The sequence below is a fragment of the Gopherus evgoodei genome, chromosome 3, assembly GCF_007399415.2.
Source record: "Gopherus evgoodei ecotype Sinaloan lineage chromosome 3, rGopEvg1_v1.p, whole genome shotgun sequence".
NCBI lineage: Eukaryota > Metazoa > Chordata > Testudines > Testudinidae > Gopherus > Gopherus evgoodei.
In genome coordinates this window covers 90,411,630-90,437,590 of record NC_044324.1, presented here as the reverse complement: position 1 = coordinate 90,437,590, position 25,961 = coordinate 90,411,630, and the positions used below count along the sequence as shown (strand labels likewise).

The window sequence follows — 25,961 nt, the reverse complement described above, 5'->3', positions numbered from 1 at the left end:
TGTCATTGTTTTAATTATCTGATCTTAGCTACCTCTGTGATGCAATTGCTAATTCTCATGATTTTATCCTGAGTCTTGTGATATTTGCTGTTTTTCTTAAAGCCTCACCTGCAGGAAGTATGTTCTTATCTAAGCTTTCCTTTAAAAAGAAAAACACCCTCATGAATGCAGAGAAAAGCTTGAAAATGTGAACCCGAGGTGGTCCAACAGCAGTAGGCAAACCAGAAGAATCCATAAAATGTATTACTTTAAAATATCTCATTATTTTCTTGGGGAACCCAGCTCCTGATTATAGAATGCTGGGGCTAGGTAAGACTATTGATGTATCCCAACGTACACCTAGTAACTGTGGGGGGAGATTCGGCTCCACGGGTGGGGTAATACCTTGGTCTGCAAATACCTGTGTTTTCTATTGGTTCTACTGTAGGTGAGTAAGGGGACAAGAGCCTCTTCATGTTAACAAAAAAATCCAGTCACATTTATTTTTAAAGACTTGCTTATTCTCCATTAATACAGCACTAGCCGCAATGGGGGCATATGAGGTATAGCTCATGCACCCAGCCTAAGCTAACCTGGGACGATCCCAGGACACGAAGCTTTGCTCCTCACATTCCATTCGCTGCAGGCTTGTATTTGCTGCGGGGGGGGCGTGTTTTTTGGTTCACAGCAGAAAACAAAAGCAAAAAAGTCAATGCCGGGGAGCACGGCTGGGAGCCACGGACCTACTATCTCCTGGCTCGCTCGCAATCGCATCTATTAAGACCTGCAAGAGCTCACTAGGGCGGAACGGAAGGCGCATTTCCCCTGCCGCTAGAACCGCGGCACAGGAGCTGGCCCGCTTCAACCTCAGTGCGAGCCTGCCCAGCGCTGGCCCGCTGCCAGCTGGAGGGCGGGGGAGCGGGCACCCTGGGGGACGAGGGTTGAGAGCGGCACGTGGCCGGAGCCCGCCCGTGTCTCCACCACCGGGCAGCGCTTGCGCGCTGCGGCTGCTCGCTGCCTGCCCCGGAGCTGGCGCCGCCCGCAGCCCCCTGGCGGCTCCCCGCCTATTTTAGTCCAAGCGGCAGCTCGCTGGCGGCGCTAGGCCCCGAGGAAGCGGCAGCGACGTCCCCGGCGCCTCAACCCTGGAGCCGGGAAACTTTTCCTGAGGCGCCCGGCAGGGGGCTAAGGGCCAGGTAAGGGGGGCGCTGGGGCGTGGGCAGCCTCCCGGCGCACGGACACACTCCCACCCCGCCGGGGCGGCTGCTCTGGGGCGTCCCCGGGCAGCGGCTGAAATCGGAGCCGGAGGCGCCGCTTGCCCGGAGCGACCAGGAGAAACTTCCCCGGGGAGACGCGCCCGGGCCGGGTCAGCTGGGTGCAGCCCGCGCCCGGCCCTTCACTCCCAGCGGCCCCGAGCCCCAGGCGGCCCCGCTCTATAACCCCCAGCTGCTCGGTGCCCCCCAGAGCCCGCCAGAGCGGGGCTGTGTCGGGAGCGGCTGCGGCTCCCGGGGTCACCGCCCGCCCCGAGCCCCCTGCCAGCTGCGGGATCCCGCCGCGCGGAGAGCCGGGCTGAGCCGAGCGCTGCTCTTCTCCCCGCCGGGTTCCGCGCTCCCTGCACCCGCACCCTGCCCGTGGCGGCGTCCTGGCCCCGAAGGTCCTTTCTCCTCCCGGCACTCAGTCAGCTGCTGGTGGCAGCTCCTGTGAACGGGAAGCGGCAGTGTTGTGTTTGTGGCTGTCTTTAGGCGTTGTACAAAGTAACTTTGCAACATTGGCTGGGTTACACGAATCCAGAACGAGGACCGCATTCCAAATGGAAAATCAAGTTGTGGTATCACAGATATTAAACATTAGCCGCGGGAAATGCTTTGTTAGGAACTAAGGACAAATGTAAACAGTCCATATTAATTGTTGAAATAACGGATTTCATTGAAACAGGTGCTTTCCACATTACATCTACATTCCTCTGTAAAAAGCTTTACTTTAAAAGTAGTACAGTAGTGAAATGCAGTAATTTTGTCTGAAATGTTTTGAGAACACTTAAAGGTTGAACAGCTTTGTGCTGCCTCATAAAATGTTCCATTTAGACAATATTGCTTGCCTGACACTTGCTCTATAGCTACCTTTCCTCCTTGATTAGTAAAGATATGCATGCAAAATGAAAATCTTTGTTTTGTAAGAATTCAGAGTTTATTTTCCCAGCTGGAAAATAATCTCTGTACCTGACCCTGCAAGTTTTCCATGTGTAGAACTCCTTTTGCACATGGAGCACATAGAGGAATAGGTTTTCTGTGTAATAGTCTTTTCACAAGAACCGACTGGGGCCAAATCCTTCTCCCTTTACTCTGGTAAGTAGTCCCATTGACTTCACTGCTTTGACTTTCCCTTGCCACCACCAAAGAATTATATCTTAATTGAGTAAGAAACAGCAAGAGAAATTCAGCTCTTACATTAAGACCTGGTCTTTATATTTGCTCTTTTGCAAAGAAACAAAGGGAGAGTAACACAAAACATGAGCCTTTTTTCTAAATAGGCTGTTTTACAAAATCTTCCACAAGCCACCAGCTGTTCCTTAAAGCTTTGTTTACATTTAACCTGCCAATCACTTTATAGGCAAATATTTTATTTAGTTGCTCTCTTATAATATTGAATCATAGAACCACCTGGTAATGTCATAAAGATGTCATTGATGAAATCTGGCTTCCAGAAATTAGTTTTCTTCCCATTCTGTGGATTCATGGGAGTTTAGCTATATACATCCAAGGGAAACATATGCGGCAGTCAAAAAAGCTAACAGAATGTTGGGAATGATTAAGAAAGGGATAGATAATATGAAATAAAATATCATATTGCCTCTATATAAATCCATGGTGGTTGCCCCATTTCAAAAATGATATATTGGATTTGGAAAAGGTTCAGAAAAGGGCAACAAAAATGATTAGGGGAATGGAACAGCTGCCATATGAGAAGCAATTGATAAGATTGGGACTTTTCAGGTTGGAAAAGAGAAGACTAAGGGGCGATATGATAGAGGTATATAAAATCATGACTGGTGTGGAGAAAGTAAATAAGCAAGTATTTTGTCCACACCAGTCATGTTCTGAGAAGGAGTAAATAACACTTCCTTATTTCCTATTTACTACTTCTCATAACACAAGAACTAGGGGTCACCAAATTAAATGGATAGGCAGCAGGTTTAAGACAAACAAAAGGAAGTTCTACACAATGCACAAGTCAACCTGTGGAACTCCTTGCCAGAGGATTTTATGAAGGCCAAAACTATAACAGATTCAAAAGAAGAACTAGATAAGTTCATGGAGGATAGGTCCATCAAGGGCTATTAGCCAGGATGGACAGGGATGGTGTCCCTAGCTCTGTTTGCCAGAAGCTGGGAATGGGTGACAGGATGGATCACTTGATGATTACCTGTTCTGTTCATTCCCTCTGGGTCACATGGTATTGGCCACTGTTAGAAGACAGGATACTGGGCTAAGTGGACGTTTGATCTGACCCAGTATGGCCATGTTCTTGTGAAAATGACTAGTGACCAAAAGAAAGTAAGAAAGGGCTTTCAGCTGTGTAGAGTTGTTGCTATCTAGGCATGACACCATACTGTGTATGATGCCAGATCTCAAAGTAGTATAGACAGTCTTCAGGCAGGTACTTCATGAAGTATGCCAGTGACTCGTGCAGTATCACCTCAGTTGCATGTGCCAATAGTAAGGAGGATAGATGCTATTAAAGAGGGAAGCATAATAACAACATTTTTAATTTTGAGGGAGAAAGCAAGTTTTTCCTTTCTCTTACAAGTTTTGTTGTATTAAAATCTCTTAAGATAAAGTTTGATCAGCAGGAAGTTTAGTGGAGTAGGAGAAAAGGACTGTTAGCTGAAACTAATTTTAATCTGTTTGTTTAGATTGTAAATTCTTGGGGCAGAGACCACTTTTTTGTAATGTGTATGATGTCTAGAGGCTGCCACAGTACAAATAATAATTAATAATAGCCTGGTAGTTTGATTGTATTGGGATAAAGAATTTATAAGCCTCTTCTGACAATGGTAGGCAGAAATTAATCTATTAATGTACTTGAAAGTGATACTAAATGATGTCTCTCTCTGGGGGTGCATGCTTCAGTTTGGCATTGCTTTTGTGATAGTCCATATGACACTTGTCCAAAAAAACCTAACACCCTGTCCCAATTGAGCACAAATTAGAGATGTATTTTCAAACCTGAATGCTCAAGTCAAATTAAACTATTTTAGTAACCACTAAAGCAGTGATCTCCAACCTTTTTACTCCCAAGATCACTTTTTGAATCCAAGGGCAATCCAGGCTCTACCCCACCCTTTCCCCGAGGCCCCGCCCCACTCACTTCAACTCTCCATTGCTCGCTCTCTCCAACCCTCACTCACTTTCACCATGCTAAGATAGGGGGTTAAGGTTTGAGAGGGGGTGTGGGCTCTGGGCTGGGACCAAGGGGTTCACAGTGTGGGAGGAGGATTTGGGCTGGGGCTGGGGCAGGGGTTTGGGGTGCAGTAGGTGGTGAGGGTGCAAGCTCTAGGAGGGAGATCAGGGCTGGGAGAGTGTTGGGGTGCAGGAGGCTGTACAGGGTGATGGCTCTGGGAGGGGTTCATGGCTGGGGTTTGGAGTATAGGAGGGGGTTTGGGGTGCAGGAGGGGGCATGGGGTGCTGGATCTGGGAGGCAGCTCAGGGCTGGGGTGCGGCCTTCTGCCAGGAAGCACTTATCTCCAGTGGCTCCCGATCAGTGGCGAGGCTAAGGCAGCCTCCTTGCCTACCCCAGCCCCACACTGCTCCCAGAAGGGGCCGACATACCCCTGCATCCCCTGGGAGAGGGCAGGGGGTATGTGGCTGAATGCGCTGCCCCTCTCTGCAAGCACCACCCCTGCAGCTCTTCCAGCCAATAGGAGCTGCGGGGGCAGTGCTTGCAGGCAGGAGCAGCACGCTGAGGGAGACCCCTGCCCATGGGGCCACACTGGCCGCTTCTGGGAGCAGCATGGGGCCGGGGTAGGCAGGGAGTCTGCCTTAGCGGCAGCCACACTGCACAACTAGAGATCGTGATTGACTGGGAGAACCTCTTGGATTGACCAGTCAATCGTGATCAACCGATTGGTGACCACTGCACTAAAGTATCCTTGTTACCATACTGGAATGTGTTTTGGAACACATGGGATAGGTAAAGTGGTATCCCATGTTTTAGCACGTTTATCCATTTGAACTGGTATCTAACTATTTTTGTTCTTTTGTTGTGTGGCTTTCATACTGGTGCATTGTGATGAACCAAATCTCAGTGTTTGCTTCTTGGTTTGGTAATAACTAACCATGCTGCATGCACTTAATTTGTTGATGCACCAATTGTAGGATTGCCAGGAGGAGCTCATATGGTTATGCAACATACAAACTAATTAATCTTAAACTGAACTGTGTTTGCAAGGTTCAGGTGCATTCATTAACGCAGCAGTAAAACAGTTTTTAAAATATGCACTGTCACTGCTAAGTAGATTCCTTTAAAACAGTTTAAAAGCTATAATGTGTAAACAGGAATGACGTTTGATTTCACATTACTGTTTTCTTTGCAAATGCAATAAATCCAAATCGTTACATTGTTTGACCAACACAGTGTTAATCATGTTTAACATATCGTGCATTTTATTCAAGCTTCCCCAAGTGCAAGTAATCCACCATACTTGAAAATAAAAGATCTGGATTGCTTCATTCTGTACCAATAGGCTTCATGCACAGTGTTCCCCGGATCTGAAAGAACTAAAGAAAAGATGCCAACTAGCCTGTTGTCTATAACTCAGATTTCTGCAAGAGAACTATGTGCTTTCTACGGATTATTAGTCCCCATCCAAATTGGAAAAGAAGCTGCAATGGTTTTTAAAATAAAATATTTAGATATTGCCAATATAGGCTATTGTCTGGTATGTTTTACAGTAATAAAGAAGCAATTATTCAATTGTTGTAACTTACCTAAATGTTAATCTACAGTAAATTGCTAAAATATCAAAGACAAAATATTTGTAATATCAAAAGTTTTCACTGTACATGATGACACTTTTGATAAACCTTAAATAAATTATTCTATCCATTTTTTAAATGCGGCGGCAGTTTAACAAGTTAGAAAAGGAATGATACAATTAAAAATAGTATCGTTGACCTTGTTGCACATACAAATTCAACTAAGCTCAGTGAACTGAGAGTGCTGAGTCAGAGTACACTTAAATTTGTTCCTGAACGAACACCTACACATGTTTGTTTAGGAACTTGTATGACTATCCAAACTATTCTGTCCATCCTTGCTGTAGTACGCTTCTGACATCCAGTGCTATAATATATTATTTTTCCCTCAGCAAAGTTGACCTACATATACAGAAAAGGGCAACTTAAACTTGAAACAGGTTACATTTTGTAAAAACAAGCTTTTATAAAGCTTACCACTAATGGAAGCATTTCCACAACTGTTAAAATCCAGTGAAAACATTTGCTCTTAAACAAATGAGCAGTGTTTAAAACACAAACTTAAATGCGCTAAGGGTCTGAAAGTGAACCTGACATAAACAAAAGTGAAGCTGAGTTGACTGATTTGTTCAAACTGAGAGAAATGCAAAATATAAATGAAGGGTATAAGTGAGAGCTAAATCCAGCTAACCCATGCAGTTTTAACTAGTGCAGAAACCCACAGCTCTTTCCCTCTGAATACTTAATATGCTCCAACTAAAGGGCAGTTTCCTTGAAGCCTGAATAACCACAGTGTGCAATTGTTTTGCCTCTTGACTTAATAGTAGAGCAAATAGATCACACCTTAAGTTTTTCAGAAATTAGTGTTCCCAGTATTCTATGCAGGTGAATCATTAATATTCAAAGAATACCACAGCTAAAGTATTCAGTGACAAATATATGGAGATATAATACTGTTATGAAAACACTTATTTACATAAGAAATAAATGTTCTGTATGAACCCGCAATGTACAGGGAACATCCCTCTCCCCAAACACACACTTTTCTGCATATGGTTGTTTCAAATAAAATTTACATTTTAGCTGATTAATCTTTGATATGCACACACATATTGCATCACAATTTTGGCTTAATATTTCCTTGTTTGGGGGGAGGATTAATGGAATATTGCCATTCTATTTATTAATTTTTAATATTTTTTTCTGATTTTAATTATTTCTTAAAGCCCTCCTCAAAACACTTCCACAAAGCCAGTTCAGTACCTGCAGAAATACTGTTGTTTGTTTTTAAAAAATACTGTATTGCTATGTGATCACAGCTCTTATGTCAGATATGTTGATCTCACTAACTGATCTGGTTCTGTTGAAGACAATGGAAATTTTGCTGTTTACGTTACAGGAAGCAACATGAACCCTTAAACTAAACTTTTCATACTTAGGAAATCAAATCTTAAATTTTTCGTTTAATAATAAACAAAATATTCATCTTCTAATGGAAATTTTGACTATGAGAATGGAAAAATCTCAATGAAGTTGTGGTGTTCCAATGTATTTATAAAATTGGATAAACTAGTACTAGGTCCTTGTGAGAGTGGTACTAAATGGCAGAAGCTTTGCAATTAATAGCACTGTTGATTTCCCTGTACTGAGGATAAACTGAATGGTGTCTGTATAGTGGCCGTTGTGTACCCCATGGAGCTGTATGTCCTGCACCTAGAGCAGAGGTGGGCAAACTATGGCCCACGGGCCACATCTGGCCTGTGGGACCCTCCTGCCCGGCCCCTGAGCTCCTGGCCTGGGAGGCTAGGCCCTGGTCCCTCCCCTGCTGTTCCCCCTCCTCCGCTGGCAACTCAATGCTCTGAGCAGTGGGCTGCGAGCTTCTGGGGCAGCACAGCGCAGAGCCCAGCCTGACCCAGTGCCCTATGCTGCGCAGTGGTGACTGTGTGGCTGGCTCCAGCCGGGTGGCGCAGCTTTAGCGCCACCAACCACCGGTGCTCCAAGCAGCGCAGTAAGGGGACAGGGAGCAGGGGGGGTGGACAGAGGGCAGAGGAGTTCGGGGGGGGCAAGGGTTGGGGCAGTCAGAGGGTGGGGAATGGGGGGTTGAATGGGGGCAGGGGTTACCCAGGGGGCAGCCAGAAATGAGAGGAAGGGTTGGATGGGGTGGTGGGGGGCAGTCAGAGGCAGGGGTTCCCGGGACAGGGGACAGAGAGAAGGGGTGATTGGATGGGGTAGGGGTCTCGGGGGGGAGGGCGTCAAGAATGAGAGGAGGGGTTGGATGGGGTGGCGGGGGGAAGTCAGAGGCAGGGGTTCTGGGGGTGGTCAGGGGACAGGGAGCGGGGGAGGGGTGGATGGGACAAGAGTCCGGGGGGGCTGTCAGGGAACAGGGGGGTTGGATAGGCCAGTAATCCTGGGGGCGGAGGGGGGGTGGGCCACAACCCCCCGCAACTGGCCTTCCATACAATTTCCAAAACCCAATGTGGTCCTCAGGCCAAAAAGTTTGCCCGCTCCTGACTTAGAGGAACTGTCAAGTAAGGAAATATCAAGGAACACACACACTGTTTGCTCTGCTCTGCCAAGTATTTTGTTCCATTAGTCTCAATACCCTTGTGGCAAAAATTACCAACTATTCTTGACCTCCTAGGAATATTTCTCCCAAAATAATGGCAAAAGCAACTCTGATTTTGGGGCTTGATCCTGCACGTTCTCTCTGTGCAGAATTCCCATTGAAGTCAATGAGAATTTTGCATGTGGTAGGTTTTGGAGGACTGGGTTCATTGTGAACATGTCCAGCTATAAATGCAGAGAATTTTTTCCATGGTCTTGGAGCCTATAAATCTTCCTGAGAAAATGGGTTCCATTGCCATGGTTGTGTACATAGGAACGACCATACTGGATTAGACCAAAGGTCCACCTAGCCCAATATCCTGTTTTTCAACAGTGGCTAATGCCAGGTGCCCCAGAGGGAATGAACAGAATAGATAATCATCAAGTGATCCATCCCGTCACCCATTCCCAGCTTCTGGCAAACAGGCTGTCCATCCCTGTCCATCCTGGCTAATAGCCATTGATGGACCTATCCTCCATACATTTATCTAGTTCTTTTTTTGAACTCTGTTATAATATTTGCTTTCACAACATCCTCTGGCAAAGAGTTCCACAGGTTGACTTGTGCATTGTGTGGAACTTCCTTTTGTTTGTTTTAAACCTGCTGCTTATTCATTTAATTTGGTGACCTCTAGTTCTTGTGTTATGAGAAGGAGTAAATAGGAAATAAGCAAGTGTTTTCTGCACACCAGTCATGTTCTGAGAAGAAGTAAACAACACTTCCTTATTTATTTTCTTCACACCAGTCATGATTTTATAGACCTCTAGCATATCATCCCTTAGTTGTCCCTTTTCCAAGCTGAAGAGTCCCAATCTTATTAATCACTTCTCATATGGCAGCCATTCCATGTCCCTAATCATTTTTGTTGCCCTTTTCTGAACCTTTTCCAAGTTCTATATATCTTTTTTTGAGATAGAGTGACCACATCTGCATGCAGAATTCCAGATGTGGGTGTACCATGGATTTATATTGAGGCAATATGGTATTTTCTTTCTTATTATCTATCCCTTTCTTAATGATTCCCAACATTGTTCCTTTTTTTTGATGACTGCTGCATATTGAATGGATGTTTTCAGAGAACTATCCACAATGACTCCAAGATCTCTTTCTTGATTGGTAACAGCTAATTTAGACCACATCATTTCATATGCATAGTTGGGATTATGTTTTCCAATATGCATTACTTCTCATTTATCAACACTGAATTTCATCTGCCATTTAGTTGCTAAGTCACCCGGTTTTGAGAGATCATTTTGTATCTCTTCGCAGTCTGCCTGGGACTTAACTACCTTGAGTAGTTTTGTTTTGTCTGCAAATTTTGTCACTTCACTGCTTACTCCTTTTTCCAGATAATTTATGAATATGTTGAATAGGACTGGGCCCAGTACAGCCCCTTGGGAGACACCACTATTTACCTTTCTCCATTCTGAAAACTGACCATTTATTCCTACTCTTTGTTTCCTATCTTTTAACCAGTTACCAGTCCATGAGAGGACCTTCCCTCTTTTTCCATGACCGCTTACTTTGCTTAAGAGCCTTTGGTGAGGGACCTTGTCAAAGGCTTTCTGAAAATCCAAGTACACTATATGCACTGGATCCCCCTTGTCCACGTGCTTGTTGACTCCTCTCAAAGAATTCTAGTAGATTGGTGAGGCATGATTTCCCTTTACAAAAACCAAGTTGACTCTTTCCCCAATACATCTATGTTCATCTATGTGTCTGACAATTTTGTTCTTTACTATAGTGTTAATGAGTTTGCCCGGTACTGAAGTCAGGCTTACTGGCCTGTAATTGCCAGGATCGCCTCTGGAGCCCTTTTTAAAAATTGGCATCACATTAGCTTTCCTCCAGTCATTAGCTACAGAAACTGATTTAAATGATAGGTTACAAACTACAGTTAGTAGTTCTGCATTTTCATATTTGAGTTCCTTCAGAACTCTTGGATTAATACCATCTGGTCTTGGTGACTTATTACTGTTCAGTTTATCGATTTGTTCCAAAACCTCCTCTAATGACACTTCAATCTGTGACAGTTACTCAGATTTGTTGCCTAAAAAGAATGGCTCAGGTTTGGGAATTTCCTTCACATTCTCAGCCGTGAAGACCAATGCAAAGAATTCATTTAGTTTCTCCACAATTGACTTATTGTTCTAGAGTGCTCCTTTAGAATCTCGATCGTCCAGTGGCTGGTTGTTTAGAAGGCTTCCTGCTTCTCATGTACCATATATACTCGTTCATAAGCTGAATATTTTTGGTAAAAAAGTGATGCATTAAAGAGCGAGGGTTGGCTTGTAAATGGGTCTACACCAAAATGTGATGATTTTAAACTCTGTGGAATCATTGAATTGAATATCTAATACATTGTCGTTTTGTTTACTTGGAGCATCTGCAGGCATGGAGCCTCTCAACTCCCTGTGGCCACAGCTCGCCATTCCCAGTGCTGCAGATCTGCATGACATTTGACCCATGCATTTCACAAAATGCTATGCCTTACAAGCCAATCAGAAAAATACGATGAACAATAGTACTATAGCAGTAGTGTCAGTCCGCTACTGTGTAATTTGATCTTGTGCATTTCTGCCATTGGACTTTGTAAGTCTTGAGTTAATATGAAAATGTAATGTGCAGAATCAATGGAATCTCTAATAAAATTGAAATAGCCTGTTATCCCCACAGATATGCCAATCTACAGGGCTGCTTTGAAATAAACAAAGAACAATCATAATTTGACAGTGATAAAGCAAGTGACATTCCTATATAAAGACCTACAAAATCTATAACTACAATAATAATCTATTTTCATACTAGTATTTAAAATGAACAAGGGTGAAATCAAAAGAAAAAGGTCTGCTTATCATACAGCGTTCAAACTTAAAGTTGTTGAATATGCAGAAGCAAACAATAATTGTGCCTCTATTCATGAATTCTGTATCAAGGAGAAGCAAGTAAGAGAATGGCAAAAAAAATAAAACAACACTAAAATACCTGCCAAGAATCAAGAAAAAATGTCCAACAAGGTGCACTTCATTTCCTGAGCTGGTACATTGTCACTGGAACTTGAATTTGTCTGCGTGCTCTGCAAATGTCGAAAGACAACAAATACAAGTCAGTAAAGGCGTCAGTGTTGTTGCATCAGCGGGTTGGTGTACTTGGTTCATGACCCGTCATGGTCTCTGTCTTCATCAGCAAACAAAGAAAGCGCAAAAGCTGCTGAGAGATCTGGAAGAAAAAATGAATCTTTCCAAAGGTTTATTATAAAATACCAAAAGGAATATGCATTTGAACTGTCACAAATAGGAAATATGGATGAAGCACCGATGACGTTCGATCTCCCGAGCAACATAACAATAACTAGTGTTGGTGGAAAAAACAGTTTTAATTAAAACCTGTGGCCATGAAAAAATCCATTTTACAGTGGTTTTATCATGTTTGGCAAATGGATCAAAGCTCCCTCCTGTTGTTGTTGTTGTTTTGTTTTTAAAAGAAAAACCTTGCCTAAAACATGAAATTTCCTGCTGGTGTCATCGTACATGCACATGAAAAGCGATGGATGGATGAAAGTGGCACTATTGAATGGCTAGAAAAAGTGTGGCATAAGAGACCAGAAGCACTTTTCAAGAAACCTGCTATGCTCGTTTGGTACATGTTCAGGGCACGCAAGACGGATGAGGTGAAAAATATGGCCAAAAATGTGAAAACTACTTTGGCTGTAATACCTGGAGGCTTAACTTCAATTCTACAACCACTTGATGTCTGCCTGAACAAACCCTTTAAAGACAGGCTACGCAAAATGTGGTCTGAATGGATGTGCTCAGGCATGGCCAAGTTGACAAAAAGCAGGAATCTTATGAAGTCTGAAATCAATCTGGTCACCCAGTGGATCAAGGATGCGTGGGTGTCCATTCCCTCAGAAATGGTAGAAAAATCATTTAGGAAATGCTGCATCAGCAATGCACTTGATGGGTCAGAAGATGATGCCATACTTGATGATGTCACAACAGAGGCTGATGACGAGAAGGAATCTGAGTCTGAAGACGACAATGCCGACATCTACGATGACAATGCAGGTGCAGCTGTGACTAAAACCAAGTTTAATGAACTGTTTGGTGAATCAGAGACTGATTCAGACTGAAGGATTTTAAGACTTTTTAAAGTCTCATTGTTCTAAGTTACTTGTTTTAAATATCCATTTACTGGTTTTAAATATTGACTAATTTTGAAGGTGAATACATATTTGTTCAGTTATTATAACAACATATTTTTCATTAAATTACATTAAAATAATTCTAGTAAAACTTTTGAGTGTTTCTTGTGATGCCAGCTTTTAAAATATAGCAAGGGTTCGTAAACTTTGGCTCCCAGCCTGTCAGGGTAAGTCGCTGGCAGGTTGGGATGTTTTATTTACCTGAAGCATTCACAGGCATGAAGCCCCTTAGCTCCCAGTGGCCGCAGTTTGCCGTTCCCAGCCAATGGGATCTGCAGAACTCCCGCACAGCAAACCGCGGCCACTGGGAGCCGAGGGGCTCCATGCCTGTGAACGATCCAAGTAAACAAAATATTCAGGCCTGCTAGCAGCTTATCCTAATGGGCCAGGAGCAAAAGCTTTCCAATCCCTGAAAAATAGGGTCGGCTTATGAAAGGGTCATACAGTTTTTGCTATTTTTACCTAACCGTCTTGGGGACTTGGCTTATAAATGAATGGGCTAATGACTGAGTATATACAGCACTTAAAAAATGTTTGCTATTACTTTTTGAGTCTTTGGCTACCTGTTCTTCAAATTCTTTTTTAGCCTTTTTAGCCTTCTTAATTTTTACACTTCATTTGTCAGAGTTTATGCTCCTTTCTGTTTTCCTCACTAGGATTTAACTTCCACTTTTTAAAGGATGCCTTTTTGTCTCACTGCTTCTTTTACTTTGTTGTTTAGCCAAAGTGGCACTTCTTTTTGGTTCTCTTACTGTGTGTTTTTTAATTTAGGGATATACATTTAAGTTGAGCCTCTATTATGGTGTCTTTAAAAAGTTTCCAGGGATTTCACTTTTGGCACTGTACCTTTTAATTTCTGTTTTAACTAATATCCTCATTTTTGTGTCATTCCCCTTTCTGAAATTAAATGTTAGGGTATGGCTACACTCGAAACTTCAAAGCGCTGCTGCGACAGTGCTTTGAAGTGTGAGTGTAGTCGCAGCGCCAGCGCTGGGAGAGAGCTCTCCCAGCGCTGCACGTACTCCACATCCTCATGAGGTTTAGCTTGCAGCGCTGGGAGCCAGGCTCCCAGCTCTGCGGCACTGTTTACAGCGCTGTCAAGCCTCAGTGTATCTTGCAGCGCTCAGGGGGGTGTTTTTTTTCACACCCCTGAGTGAGAAAGTTGCAGCGCTGTAAAGTGCCAGTGTAGCCATGGCCTTAGTGTTCGTATGCTGTGGTGTTTTCCCTACCAGAGGGATTTTAAATTTAATTTTATTATGGTTACTATTACCAAGCGGTCCAGCTATAGTCACCTCAGATCCTGTGCTGCACTTAAGACTAAATCAAGAATTGCCTCTCCTCTTATGGGTTTCAGGACTAGCTGCTCCAAGAATCAGTCATTGCCCCTCTGCTATGTACATCGGACAAACTGGACAATCCCTCCGTAAAAGTATAAATGGACACAAGTCAGACATTGGGAATGGCAATATACAGAAACCTGTAGGAGAACACTTCAACTTCCCTGGACACACAATAGCAGATTTAAAAGGTAACCATCCTGCAGCAAAAAAACTTCAGGACCAGACTCCAAAGAGGAACTGCTGAGCTTCAGTTCATTTGCAAATATACACCATCAGCTCAGGATTAAACGAAGACTGTGAATGGCTAGCCAACTACAAAGCAGTTTCTCTTCCCTTGGTGTTCACACCTCAGGTGGTAGTAGAGGGCCTCATCCTCCCTAACAGAACTAACCTTGTTATCTCTAGACTGATTCTGGCCTTCATATTTATATCTGCTTCTGGAAATTTCCACCACGTGCATCTGATGAAGTGGGTATTCACCCACAAAAGCTTATGCTCCAATACGTCTGTTAGTCTGTAAGGTGCTACAGGACTCTTTGTTGAGTCTGAGATTCCATTTGATAAGTTGGTAAATTCTGGTATAAATAGGAAGTAAATTGACTATGCAGAAGAGAGATGATTTGAGGGTTTTATAAGGTTATGAGGTATTTTTAATGCTTGTCATTTTGTGGAACATTTTCATAAACATTTTTAGCCAAACTGAAATAGGAGGAAACTCTGACTTCAGTAACGCTTCGAGACTAAGAAATTTAAGGTCAGGAACTGACCTTCTTTATCGAGTGGAAGTAGTACAAGTGACACTGGATTTGTGGTGTTTGGCCCTGTGTATTAATCTTGATATCCCCATATATAGTTCTATGTCTTAACAATGTACTGCTTTACTATAGAGATTTTGGCTTAGGTTCATTAAAAGATAGACCATCTGTGTTTACATGAGTTGAAATACAGGAGTTACAAAAGCTTTGAGTTAACTGGTATTGGCTATCCCAAGCCACTGGAATTCTAAGGCTGCATTGTGTCAATTTCAGTTGTATAACATAATGCTCCATGTTGTGTGAACTAGGTGGTAGTAGTACTGATCTATGATCTTATTTACATCATACAGGCAGAGTCCCCCATAATATTTTGACCACAATCTCATTCAAAACGCAGCAGTTTACTTCATAGGAATTGGTATTGTATTAATTTGACAATTGGTGGACGGGGTATCGTTGACACTAAGCTAGAAACAGCTGTGTTATCAAAAGTAAAGAACAACATAGGACCAGGTTGTCTTAAGTGATTTTTAAAGGATTTTTTGTTCTGCAGTTGACTAGCAGCATTCTCACTTCACTGCCAATGAATTTCAGAATAGAAGACTTAATAGCCATGTGCATCTGTCAATTCTGTTGCTTTGAGTTCAACAATTTTGACCCTACTTGTAGTGCCTAATGATCTCTCCATCTAAGTAACTTAAGAATTTTTATTTGCAGCAGACATGGCTCTTATCCAGCTCACTTGGTCAAAGTGCCAAATTCTGCATTTAGTTATATTTCTGTAGTAACTCCATTGATTCCAAGATTCACATTAGTGTGATTGAGAATAGAATTTGGAGAACAGCTTATCTTAAAGCTCCAGGATATCTCTTCTACAGGATTTAGGGTCCAATAGTGCCCCATGGTTCCCCTCTTTTAATTAAAAAAAAAAAGTGTGCTATGGAAAAAAGATCATTACCCTCCCCCCCCGCGTGCACGCACACACACTCTCTTGCAGATCTTAGTACTCAGAGAGGGCCAGACCTCCAAAACTTCTGATCAGTACTGCCCCACTATATTTCTCTCAACTCTTCTAGATTTCATCATTTTAGCAACCATGTCTTGGAATCTTGCAGCTAATGTTCCTTTTTTAGTAAACTAAAGGAATTAAAGCTTAGCAGCTAATAAATGTGCTATTGATGTATTCCATGCACCTCTATGAATGGTACTTCTGGACTGCTGGACCCACTCAGCACACCAGTAGCACTTCCTCTAAGTATTGACTTCAGTGGTTCCTGGAAAATCAGTTCCATTTGATGTTCCAAGAAATCTAGTGTTTGCAGTAGGTTTCTCTTTTTTCCAGTAAAACAGCAGTGGAACTGACATTTAAAGTTGGGTATTTTTCACTTTTAATTACACCACTGTTAATTTTGATTTTACACTTCCTACCGATGCTAGGCTCCTTTTGGATAAGTATATTTTGTTTTAAAATCTGACACAGAAGCCAATATGTTTTTAAATACTGGTGATCTCACGGAGCTCAGATATTTAGTGGCTTTTCCTGGGAATAAATCAAAATGTGCAAAATGAGTACTGCAAGTGTTAAACAGCATCGTGTATATTATAACATGTAGGCTATAACTCTAAAGCTTTGTTATATATTGTTCTCTTTGTGGTTGCTTTTGAGAAATTCTTTCTGTATTTTCATACTTGTAGTATAAGAGCAAGTTCCTTTGTACTTGGTGTATACAGAGGCACCCTTAAACTGTGCAGCTTTACTTACACTTGACAGGTTTTCTGCATGTCATAGCTGAAAAGTGTCATTTTACTTGTGATGAAAAAGGAACACCCTGCGCTACGCTTATGTTCCATATTGACTCATTCGGGCCAGATCCTTCACCTCTGCAGTCAGGAGATGCTTTGCCACTGAATTCAGAGAGTACAGAAGCATGTGACCTAGTTTGTGCCAATAAAATTTCAAATATTAAGAAGTAATCCTTACCATGTTGGGAAAAGTTATTTGTAAATTTAAAAAATAAAAATAAAAAAGCAAACAAAAAAAGCTAGATCATGCCCTTCCTAGGTAGGGAAAATTTCTATCTCTGCAGGGTCATCCACTCAGTGAGTCAGAGAGGGTGGCTAGCCATAGTTCCTACATTATACAACTAGGCTGGAGATCCTTGAGAAACTCTGGAGATTCCCCTCCCCCTCCGCCCTGACCATGCTTGAAGACTTTGCGTGTGACTGAAAGGCTCCACCGTGTCTTAACCAGCAGTTCTTAAGCTGCTACTGTTTCCCTTGCTTATGAGCATGATCCAGAGTGCACTGAAGTGAATGAGTCTTTCCATTTACTTCAGTGGGCTTTGGATCACGCCCTCTGGCTGCATATTCAGACTTCTGCAGGTTGTTAATTCTGGCATGAACCAGCATTTACCTCTGTGAGATTATATCAGAGTTGAACTCCCTACACCAGAGAATCATGCCATTTAGCACAGAGGTGGTCCGCTAGCTCCATTCAAGTGGTCCGCAGATAGTTCCCTCTAAGGTGCGTGCCTGGGTAGCCACACACAAGCGAATGAAGGGCCACCTACCTTATTAGTGGAGCTGCGCAAGCATGGCTCCACTAATAAAGTGCCTGGACCCTGGAGAAGATGCACATGTAAGGTGAGGTGGTGGCCTGAGAGTGGGGGCGAGAGGGGGTAGGGAGAGGGGGCAGTGGGGTGAGAAGAGACAGTGGGGGGAATTTGGGACATGCAGGGTTGCAGTGGTCAGAGAAAGAGGCAACTTTCCCCAGCTCTAGGGCTGCTGCTGTTGGGGAGAGACACCCCCTCCCCTTCCCAACCCCAGCTATGTGGCTGCTGTGGTGGGGGAGACCCCCCTCCTTCCCAACCCCAGCTCAGGGGCTGCCGCAACGGGGGGAGAGAGGGCACATCCATTGCATTAGAAAGGTAAGATTACTGATATTAAAATGTGAGTTGTGTGCTTTTATTTGTAGAACCAAAAAAGTTAATGTTGTGGTTTTTGTATATGTGTGTATGTATGTGTGTGTGTGTGTGTGTGTATATAGCGCTTTTATCCAAAGCGCTTTACAATAGTTAGCTAACGGTACAAACAACCTTTGAAAAGATCATTAAGTGGTCTGCTGAGACCCTAGGCAATTTTCAAGTGGTCCGTGGAAAAAAATTGAAGTTTGAGAACCACTGATCTAGCGTGTTCCTTGGATGTATCCACTTGGCTGCCAACAGACATTCCCTCCTCCCCAAGTTCCATTTCCAACAGACCAGCCTCAACACATGTTGTTTACAGAGGAGGCCTTCCCAACTCGTAGCTTCTTTCTTTTAGTATTTGTAGCCCTCATTTAAAAAGTTACTACTTGATATGTGAGATTTGATAGGGTTTGACTATAAGTCAAACTTATCATCAATACTCTGCTTTTGGTGGAATAATAGTAGAAATAGCAGCACTGTTTGTTAAGTGATACCAGATATTAGGACTTGCATTAGTCATACTATCTGTTTTCAACTACATTTTATAAATCACATTTGTTGATTATGTTACACTTATTAAACGTGCCCTTTCAGATGTCTCAGGACACAGAATGTATACTAGAACATATTTCTGTTGGCCATATAGTAAAAGAAATTTTACATGTTTATCTATAATGTAAAGTTAGTAATGTTTTAGGGGAGGTTTCATAGCGAAGCAGTGTTTACATAGTGGTATAATGTTGGGCCAAGTCTACATGGGAATATTCAAGAAAGTTAAGACAAGTCAACTAAAGATGCTGTGTACATAGGTTAAAACTTGTTTAACATCAATGTGGATGACTGTGTTTTATTTTCTTAAATATGAACGCATCACTGTGGTGCTCTACTCTCTCTACTGGCTCCCCATAGAATACAGTGTCCTGTTTAGATCTCTGCCCTAATCTTCAAAACCCTCCATTGGTTTGGCTCTGTCTATCCAAGACATTGCCTCTCACTCTGCAAACATGACTTCCCAGGGCAGCTATATTCAGTTGGAACAATGAAACTGCCAGTCAACAGAGGGAGGCTCATGAGAACAGGAGACAGCTTTCACAGGAGGTGGACCTAGCCTGTGGAACCCATGCCCTCAAAAAATAGGAGTGACCCCCAGATCTTGGGGTTAAATGTAAAACTCATTTGTTTTTCTTAGCTTTCTCTCAATCAGTTCTCCTCTCTCATACTCTGTGAACAAAATCCCCCAAAATACAAATTAATTAAGCTATTGCTCCAACTGACTGGGGGAGTTTTGTTCTTATTTCTTCTTGTAAATACTTGGAGGATTACCAGTACTACAGTGATGGGAGGCCGTAGATACATAGAATACACTTGGAAATTTGAATTGAAATTCAACCCCAACTGATTATCCTATTAAAATATTAACAAGAATATTTTGTTACTTCCTCCTATTTTGGTGTTAATGAAACTTGTATTGCAGTGATATCATCCTTACAATATTGAATTTTGCTCCTTAAATTTTCTTTTGACTTTTTTGTTTATACATGGTCCATAGTTCAAAAAATGAATAAGCAGTGTTCCTGATTGTTGGCATATAATTAGTAAGGCTATTGATATAGCTATAAAATAACCCTCACCACACACAATCTCTTTTTAATTTGAGTAAGGAATCAATGCAATCTCATCTTTCATGCCAAACTTATCATTCCTTCAGTGCCCTAAAAGGACTATTGCTGAAAATCTGACAATTAGGGCTGTCAATTAATCGCAGCTAACTTGCAATTAACTCAAAAAAATTAATCGCAATTTAAAAAATTAATTGCAATTAATCTCAGTTTTAATTGTACTGTTAAACAATAGAATACCAATTGAAATTTATTAAATACTTTGGATATTTTTCTACATTTTCATATATATTGTATTGTGTAGTAATTGAAATCAAAGTGTATATTTTTATTACAAATATTTGCACAGTAAAAGAGAGAAAAAATATTTTTAATTCACCTCATCCAAGTACTGTAGTGCAATCTTTGTTGTGAAAGTGCAACTTACAAATGTAGATTTTTTTTAACATGTAAAATTTCAGAGCCTACTAGTCCACTCAGTCCTACTTCTTGTTCAGTCAGTTGCTAAGACAAACAAGTTTGTTTACATTTACAGGAGATAATGCTGCCCTCTTCTTATTTACAATGTCACCAGAAAGTGAGAACAGGTATTTGCATGGCACTTTTGTAGCTGGCATTGCAAGGTATTTATGTGCCAGATATGCTAAACATTCGTATGCAGCTTCATGCTTCAGCCACCATTCCAGAGGACATGCTTCCATGCTGATGACACTCGTTTTTAAAAAGAAGTGTTAATTAAATTTGTGACAACTCTTTGGAGGAGAATTGTCTGTCCCCTGTTCTGTTTTACTTGCATTCTACCATATATTCCATGTTACAGCAGTCTCGGTGATGACCTCGCACATGTTGTTCATTTTAAGAACACTTTGACTACAGACAAAATGCAAATATTTTTACAGTGCAAATATTTGTAATAAAAATAAATATAAAGTGAACACTGTACACTTTGTATTCTATGTTGTAATTGAAATCAATATATTTTAAAATGTAGAAAACATCCAGAAATATTTAAATAAATAGTATTCTATTATTGTTTAACACTGCGATTAATCACAATACATTTTTAATTGCTTGACAGACCTATTGACAATATATTATTAAGAAAGATATCTAAGACAAGGAAAGATTTTTATTTTTAATTTATTTTTGGCTAGAAATAAGGTGTGCAAATTTTTAACAGTGAGAGTAATTAACCATTAGAATAACATGTAGGGTGGACTTCCCCCTCACCTGAAGTCTTTAAGCTAGAAGTATGATGAGCTTGAGGCTGGAGCCACTTGGTGAAATTCTATGACTTGTATTACGTAAGAAGTCAGATTAGGTGAACATATTGCCCATTTCTGGCATTAAAATCTGTGAAATCTTGTCTGAGCTAACTTATACAAATATTTGTATTAACGTTCCTCTCTTTTCTTCACTTAGATCAGATCATGTTATGGATCCAACCAAATTGGAAGGATACATGAGCTGATGAGAGAGAACACTAACTTCCTAGATGCTTAAAACGGAAGAGCATGGGATTATGGTAATCAGTTACCAACGGCTACAAAGATGGAAAAGCAATGAACCCCTCTATCTGTACCTATATAAATAAAGTTTTAGAAGGCAGAGAGAACTTAAACTGAACCAAATAATTATTTCAGCCATGGGAGAAAATGAAAGTTTTTGGGAGAGCTTGATATATGCACATCCTACCTGTGTAGCCTGGAAGCAAGAGCAAGAGGGATCGATCTACCAACTAGCTAGTATTCTATTTGTTGTTGGCTTCATGGGAGGAAGTGGATTCTTTGGGCTAATGTACGTCTTCAGTTTGCTTGGATTGGGCTTTCTCTGCTCTTCTATATGGGCTTGGCTGGATGTATGTGCTGCTGATATCTTCTCCTGGAATTTTGTCCTTTTTGTGATATGCTTCATACAATTTATTTATGTTACCTACCAAGTTCGGAGTGTTTCCTTTGAAAAAGAATTCCAGGAACTCTACAGTTCTCTTTTTCAGCCTCTGGGAATCTCCTTGACTGTTTTTAGGAAGATTGTCTTGTGTTGTGATGCAGAAGTTATTACTTTGGAGAAGGAGCATTGTTATGCTATGCAAGGCAAAACACCTATTGATAAACTCTCTATGCTTGTGTCTGGAAGGTTTGTATCAGTTTGTTCTTACCTATTTACGGGGTGGGTATTTTTTCCTCCTTCCAAATATAAAAGTAAACAGTAATTCCTTATTTGTATATTGTTTGCTCAGAGATTAAATAGGCTGACAGTTTAAAAACTGTAAACATGTCCAGGAAGTCTCCAGCATGAGAACACTTTGAGCACAAAAGCCATAACAGCTTAAAGAACAAGGAGACTAATATTTTTTCCAGACTGTTGTATTATACCACTTCCATTTTTCGTTAAGAAATTCAAATAAAGGGAGCATAAGTGCATTCATCAATGTGTACACTGTATTTGTTACCCATCTATTATTTTAATAACATAAGAATCGTTTAGAAGTGTTCTCTATTAGTATAACCTGACTAATGTGGGAAATAAAATTGTGCTACACCGTATAGCAGTGAATGCTATGTTTGTTTTAATAGCTTATCGCTACATTATATCCTAGATTGTACCTGCGTGCTTCATGAGTGTCCAAGGAGTGGAAAAGGCATAAGAAACAAACAGCCTCCCTCCACGACAGCTGGGCACAACCACAGTCCCTGCTAATGTCCACCTGAGTGCTAGCTATGCTGCAGGAGTAGTGTCCATCCCTCCACATTGGCCAAACATGCAGGGAAGTGCATGTTACACTTCTTCCTGGGGTGAGACAAAAGACTTCCACTCCCCTGCGCATGGGAGATGAGAGCATTAAGCCCCGTCTTGAGTAGCAGGGCCGTCCGAGGGAGGGCAAATGGGGCCCCCATGAGAGTTTTTTGGGGCCCTGGAGCGGGGTCCTTCACTCACTGCCGGGGCCCCGGAAAACTCTCGCGGGGCCTGGGCCCCCAGAATTTCTTCCACTCCAGATCTTCGGTGGCAATTCGGCGGTGGGGGGTCCTTCCGCCCCAGAACCCACCGCTGAAGTGCCGGGTCTTCGGTGGCAATTCGGCAGCGGGGTCCCCCCACTGCCAAAGACCCCATGCAGGGCCGGTGCAAGGATGTTTCGCGCCCTAGGCGAAACTTCAACCTTGCGCCCCACCCTCCACCCTGACGCACCTCACCCATGCTCCACACACGAGCACCCCGAGCATGCCGTCGCTGCTTCACTTCTCCCGCCTCCCAGGCTTGCAGCGCCAATCAGCTTAGGCGCTGCAAGCCTGGGAGGCGAGAGAAATGAAGCAGCCACAGCGTGCTCGGGAATCAGGCAGGGCAGGGGTGAGCTGGGGCGTGCTACCCCTCCCCACCTTACTTGCTGCAGGCGGCCCTCCCTGTGGTCCCCTGCCCCAGCTCCCTCCACATAAATGCCGGCAGCGACCGAGGCGGCCGAAGATCCGGCTGCCACGGTCGCTGCCGAAGAAAATAATGCTCCTCAAATCCCAGCACCCTAAGTGACCGCTTAGGTCGCCTAAATGGTTGCACCGGCCCTGACTCCAGGCCCCCTGAATCCTCTGGGTGGCCCTGCTGGGTAGCCCTCAGAATGGCATACAAGGTGCAGTTGAGTCCTAGATAATTTTTTAACTCATGAAAATCTTGGTCTGCGGAGGGCTAGGCCATTCATACAGAGACCCAATGTCTCCATGCTATTCCCCTGGCCTCAGTCACAGCTCCTGAAACGGCATTACCTTGCATGGGAAAACCATATTTGTTACATGAGGGATGTCTCCTCAGTTACCATGCCTCCCTTTCACCTCAGCCCTCTAAAATGCAGAGCACAAAATAACAAAGGGGGTTCTATTGGTCTTAGAAGAAGAAGGTGAATCATGCTATCTCTATGTATATCCGCCATATCGGGCCACCGTATGCCTAACATTCAGTCCTTCCACATGCCAGTCATCTATAGAATGATCTTGCCTTGACTAAGGACTATAAGATTTGAACCTTAGTTGCTTGCTTGCTGTTTTGTGTGTGCTTGTTCCAACTGCATATAAAAAATTAAAACAGTCTGAATAAATAAGCATAGACCTCACTGACCTCAGCACCGTGTACTGAGTATTAAAGTACCTCACATCCGGCTGCTGTTTAATATTATAAGTAACTTACTATTCTGTCTACTTTTATGAGTGCAATATTGACATATCCACTGTATTTTGGTAGGATCAGAGTGACAGTTGATGGAGAGTTTCTGCATTATATTTTCCCCCTTCAATTTCTGGATTCTCCTGAATGGGATTCCCTAAGACCCACAGAAGAGGGTATTTTCCAGGTAAAACATGCACGGTTTTTGTGTACTTCTTTAAACTGTTGCATAGTTAATCACTTTAGAAATGAATGTACTGTATTATTTTTGTTATTGAAAATGCCAGACTTGGGTATATAGGAGAGGGAGGTCTGGTTACTCAGTTGATTGGTTATATCTATATTCTGTTGGTGGTATTTCATTTTTATTTAGTTTTATATTGTTGCTGCAAAATATGATTGCTTAGAAAAAATGACCCTATTTGGTATTTCAGAAATAGACTGCCTTTGTATTATGTAATGGTCTTTTTACATTTCGTCTGGGCATACACCTAGAGAACTTCTGGATCCAAGGAAACTAGAAATTCTTGGTCTTCTTCCCGACCTGTCTTCTCTCTGCAATGAGTCTTGGGTCATATTCTCAGCTGGCTTAAATTGACATAGCTCAGTTAACTTCAACTGTTGTATATACAGAGCAGAAAGAATAAGGCACATGCGCAGGCAGCAATCCAAGGAGCACTAGTGGCACTTTCAGAGGCCTATCTGTAGGATTTCTGTGGCCAATTGTCATAAAAGCCTGATTCTGCAGTTTTTACTTGTGCACATTTCCTATTGAAGCCCATGGGAGTTTCTTCTGAGTAAGAAGAACAGACCTGAGCCCTTCATACAATTGCATAGTCAACATCAGCACATCAGAATTTAGCTATTTTTAATCTCATTTTCAGGTAACTCTTACAGCAGAGACGGACTGTCGATATGTGGCTTGGAGGAGAAAGAAACTGTATTTGCTGTTTGCTAAACACCGTTTCATCTCACGTCTGTTTTCAATTTTAATTGGGAGTGACATTGCTGATAAACTATATGCCTTGAATGACAGAGTGCACGTAGGGAAAGGACTTCGATACGACATCCGGTTACCAAACTTCTACCAAGTGGCAGTACCAGGGACACCCAAAGTGCAACCTGCAGAACAACTTGTGAGCAATTCAAGACATAAGTTCTCTAACATTGCAAACTGTGACTCTTCTAAAAAATAACAAATGAAAAGATATACTAAATTAAATAGGGAAATACAAGTTAATAACAGGAAAATCAAGCTAAACAATACCTAGTAAAGCCAAACTTGATTGAAAGTGCCATTTACTTTAGTTAAAATAGCTTGCCTTCCTTTTCTCCCTGCAGAGCCAGCTGGTTGGCTTGTACATCTTGACTAATTATGCATTATGATTAATTTCTTTCGTTGGTCTTATTACTTTTAGGGGGAGAAATGAATCATGATGGGATGCAACTTTATTGTAATTGTGGTGCCTTCTGTGGGTTTTTTTTTTAAAGATATTTGCATAGTGCTCTTGATCATATTTATTCCAACTTGCTTGTCATAATGAATTATGGAATCCATTTCATCATAGTGAAATGCAAAAAGCAAGTTATTGTATCTTATTCTGAGTTGCTTGTTACATTCATAATTACAATATGTGAACCTGATCTTTTTTAAACATCAGAATCTTAGAGAAGATTACATTTTAACTTTTTTTAAACTCAGATTGTCTTGTTTTCTTTTTAAAAGACAGGAAATGACAATGTGAAATGCACAGTAAAACATTTTTTCCATTCAGTGCATAAACAGTTGATTTCTCTCAGGCTATAGGAAAGAGGCATTACACGGAAACAAAAAACACTAGTGTAATTGCCGACGTGAAAAAAAGTAAAGCAATCAGTATAATTGCTGCAAAGTATATAATAGGAAAAAGGTTGTGTAGTGCTTTTAATAGAATGTGATGCTACAGTACCTAATCTTCAAAAGTGTAAATGCCAGTCATAATGTACAATAAATACTGTACATCAATCAATCATTAACACACTTAAGTCCATACTTTACAGAAACCCTTTCAGTCAGGTTTGTCATAAAGCGACACAAATCAGTAAATATGTAGGGCTACCAACATAAAACAGCAAAGTATTCTTAGTGAAGTACTCCTGTTTAGCTTGCAAAGTCACTTCTCTGTACCTATAAATGTTTTAATTTAAAATACATCTTCTCTCTAGTGTGGGTGTCTTTAATAGTTTATGGGGATTCAAGATCAAGATTTGGTTGGAGAAACCTAGTTTTACACCTTTTCCAATTGATTTTGAGGACATTGTGCCTTTGGGGAAGAGGTGTTTGAATGTCTTTCCTAACTTACTACCTTGCTCTATGCTTGATGCATGCCTGTAAT

The 25,961-nt window shown here is 41.9% G+C and overlaps 1 protein-coding gene across 1 annotated transcript; it reads left to right on the top strand.

The window, feature by feature from the left end:
* Positions 1-1,076: 1,076 nt before the first annotated feature.
* On the top strand, positions 1,077-25,595 carry POPDC3 (popeye domain containing 3). Its single transcript, XM_030556021.1, has 4 exons — positions 1,077-1,172; positions 20,863-21,576; positions 23,665-23,773; positions 24,471-25,595. The coding sequence occupies exons 2-4, from the start codon at positions 21,086-21,088 to the stop codon at positions 24,780-24,782; spliced, it is 912 nt and encodes a 303-aa protein (XP_030411881.1). The 5' UTR covers positions 1,077-1,172; positions 20,863-21,085; the 3' UTR covers positions 24,783-25,595.
* Positions 25,596-25,961: the final 366 nt, after the last annotated feature.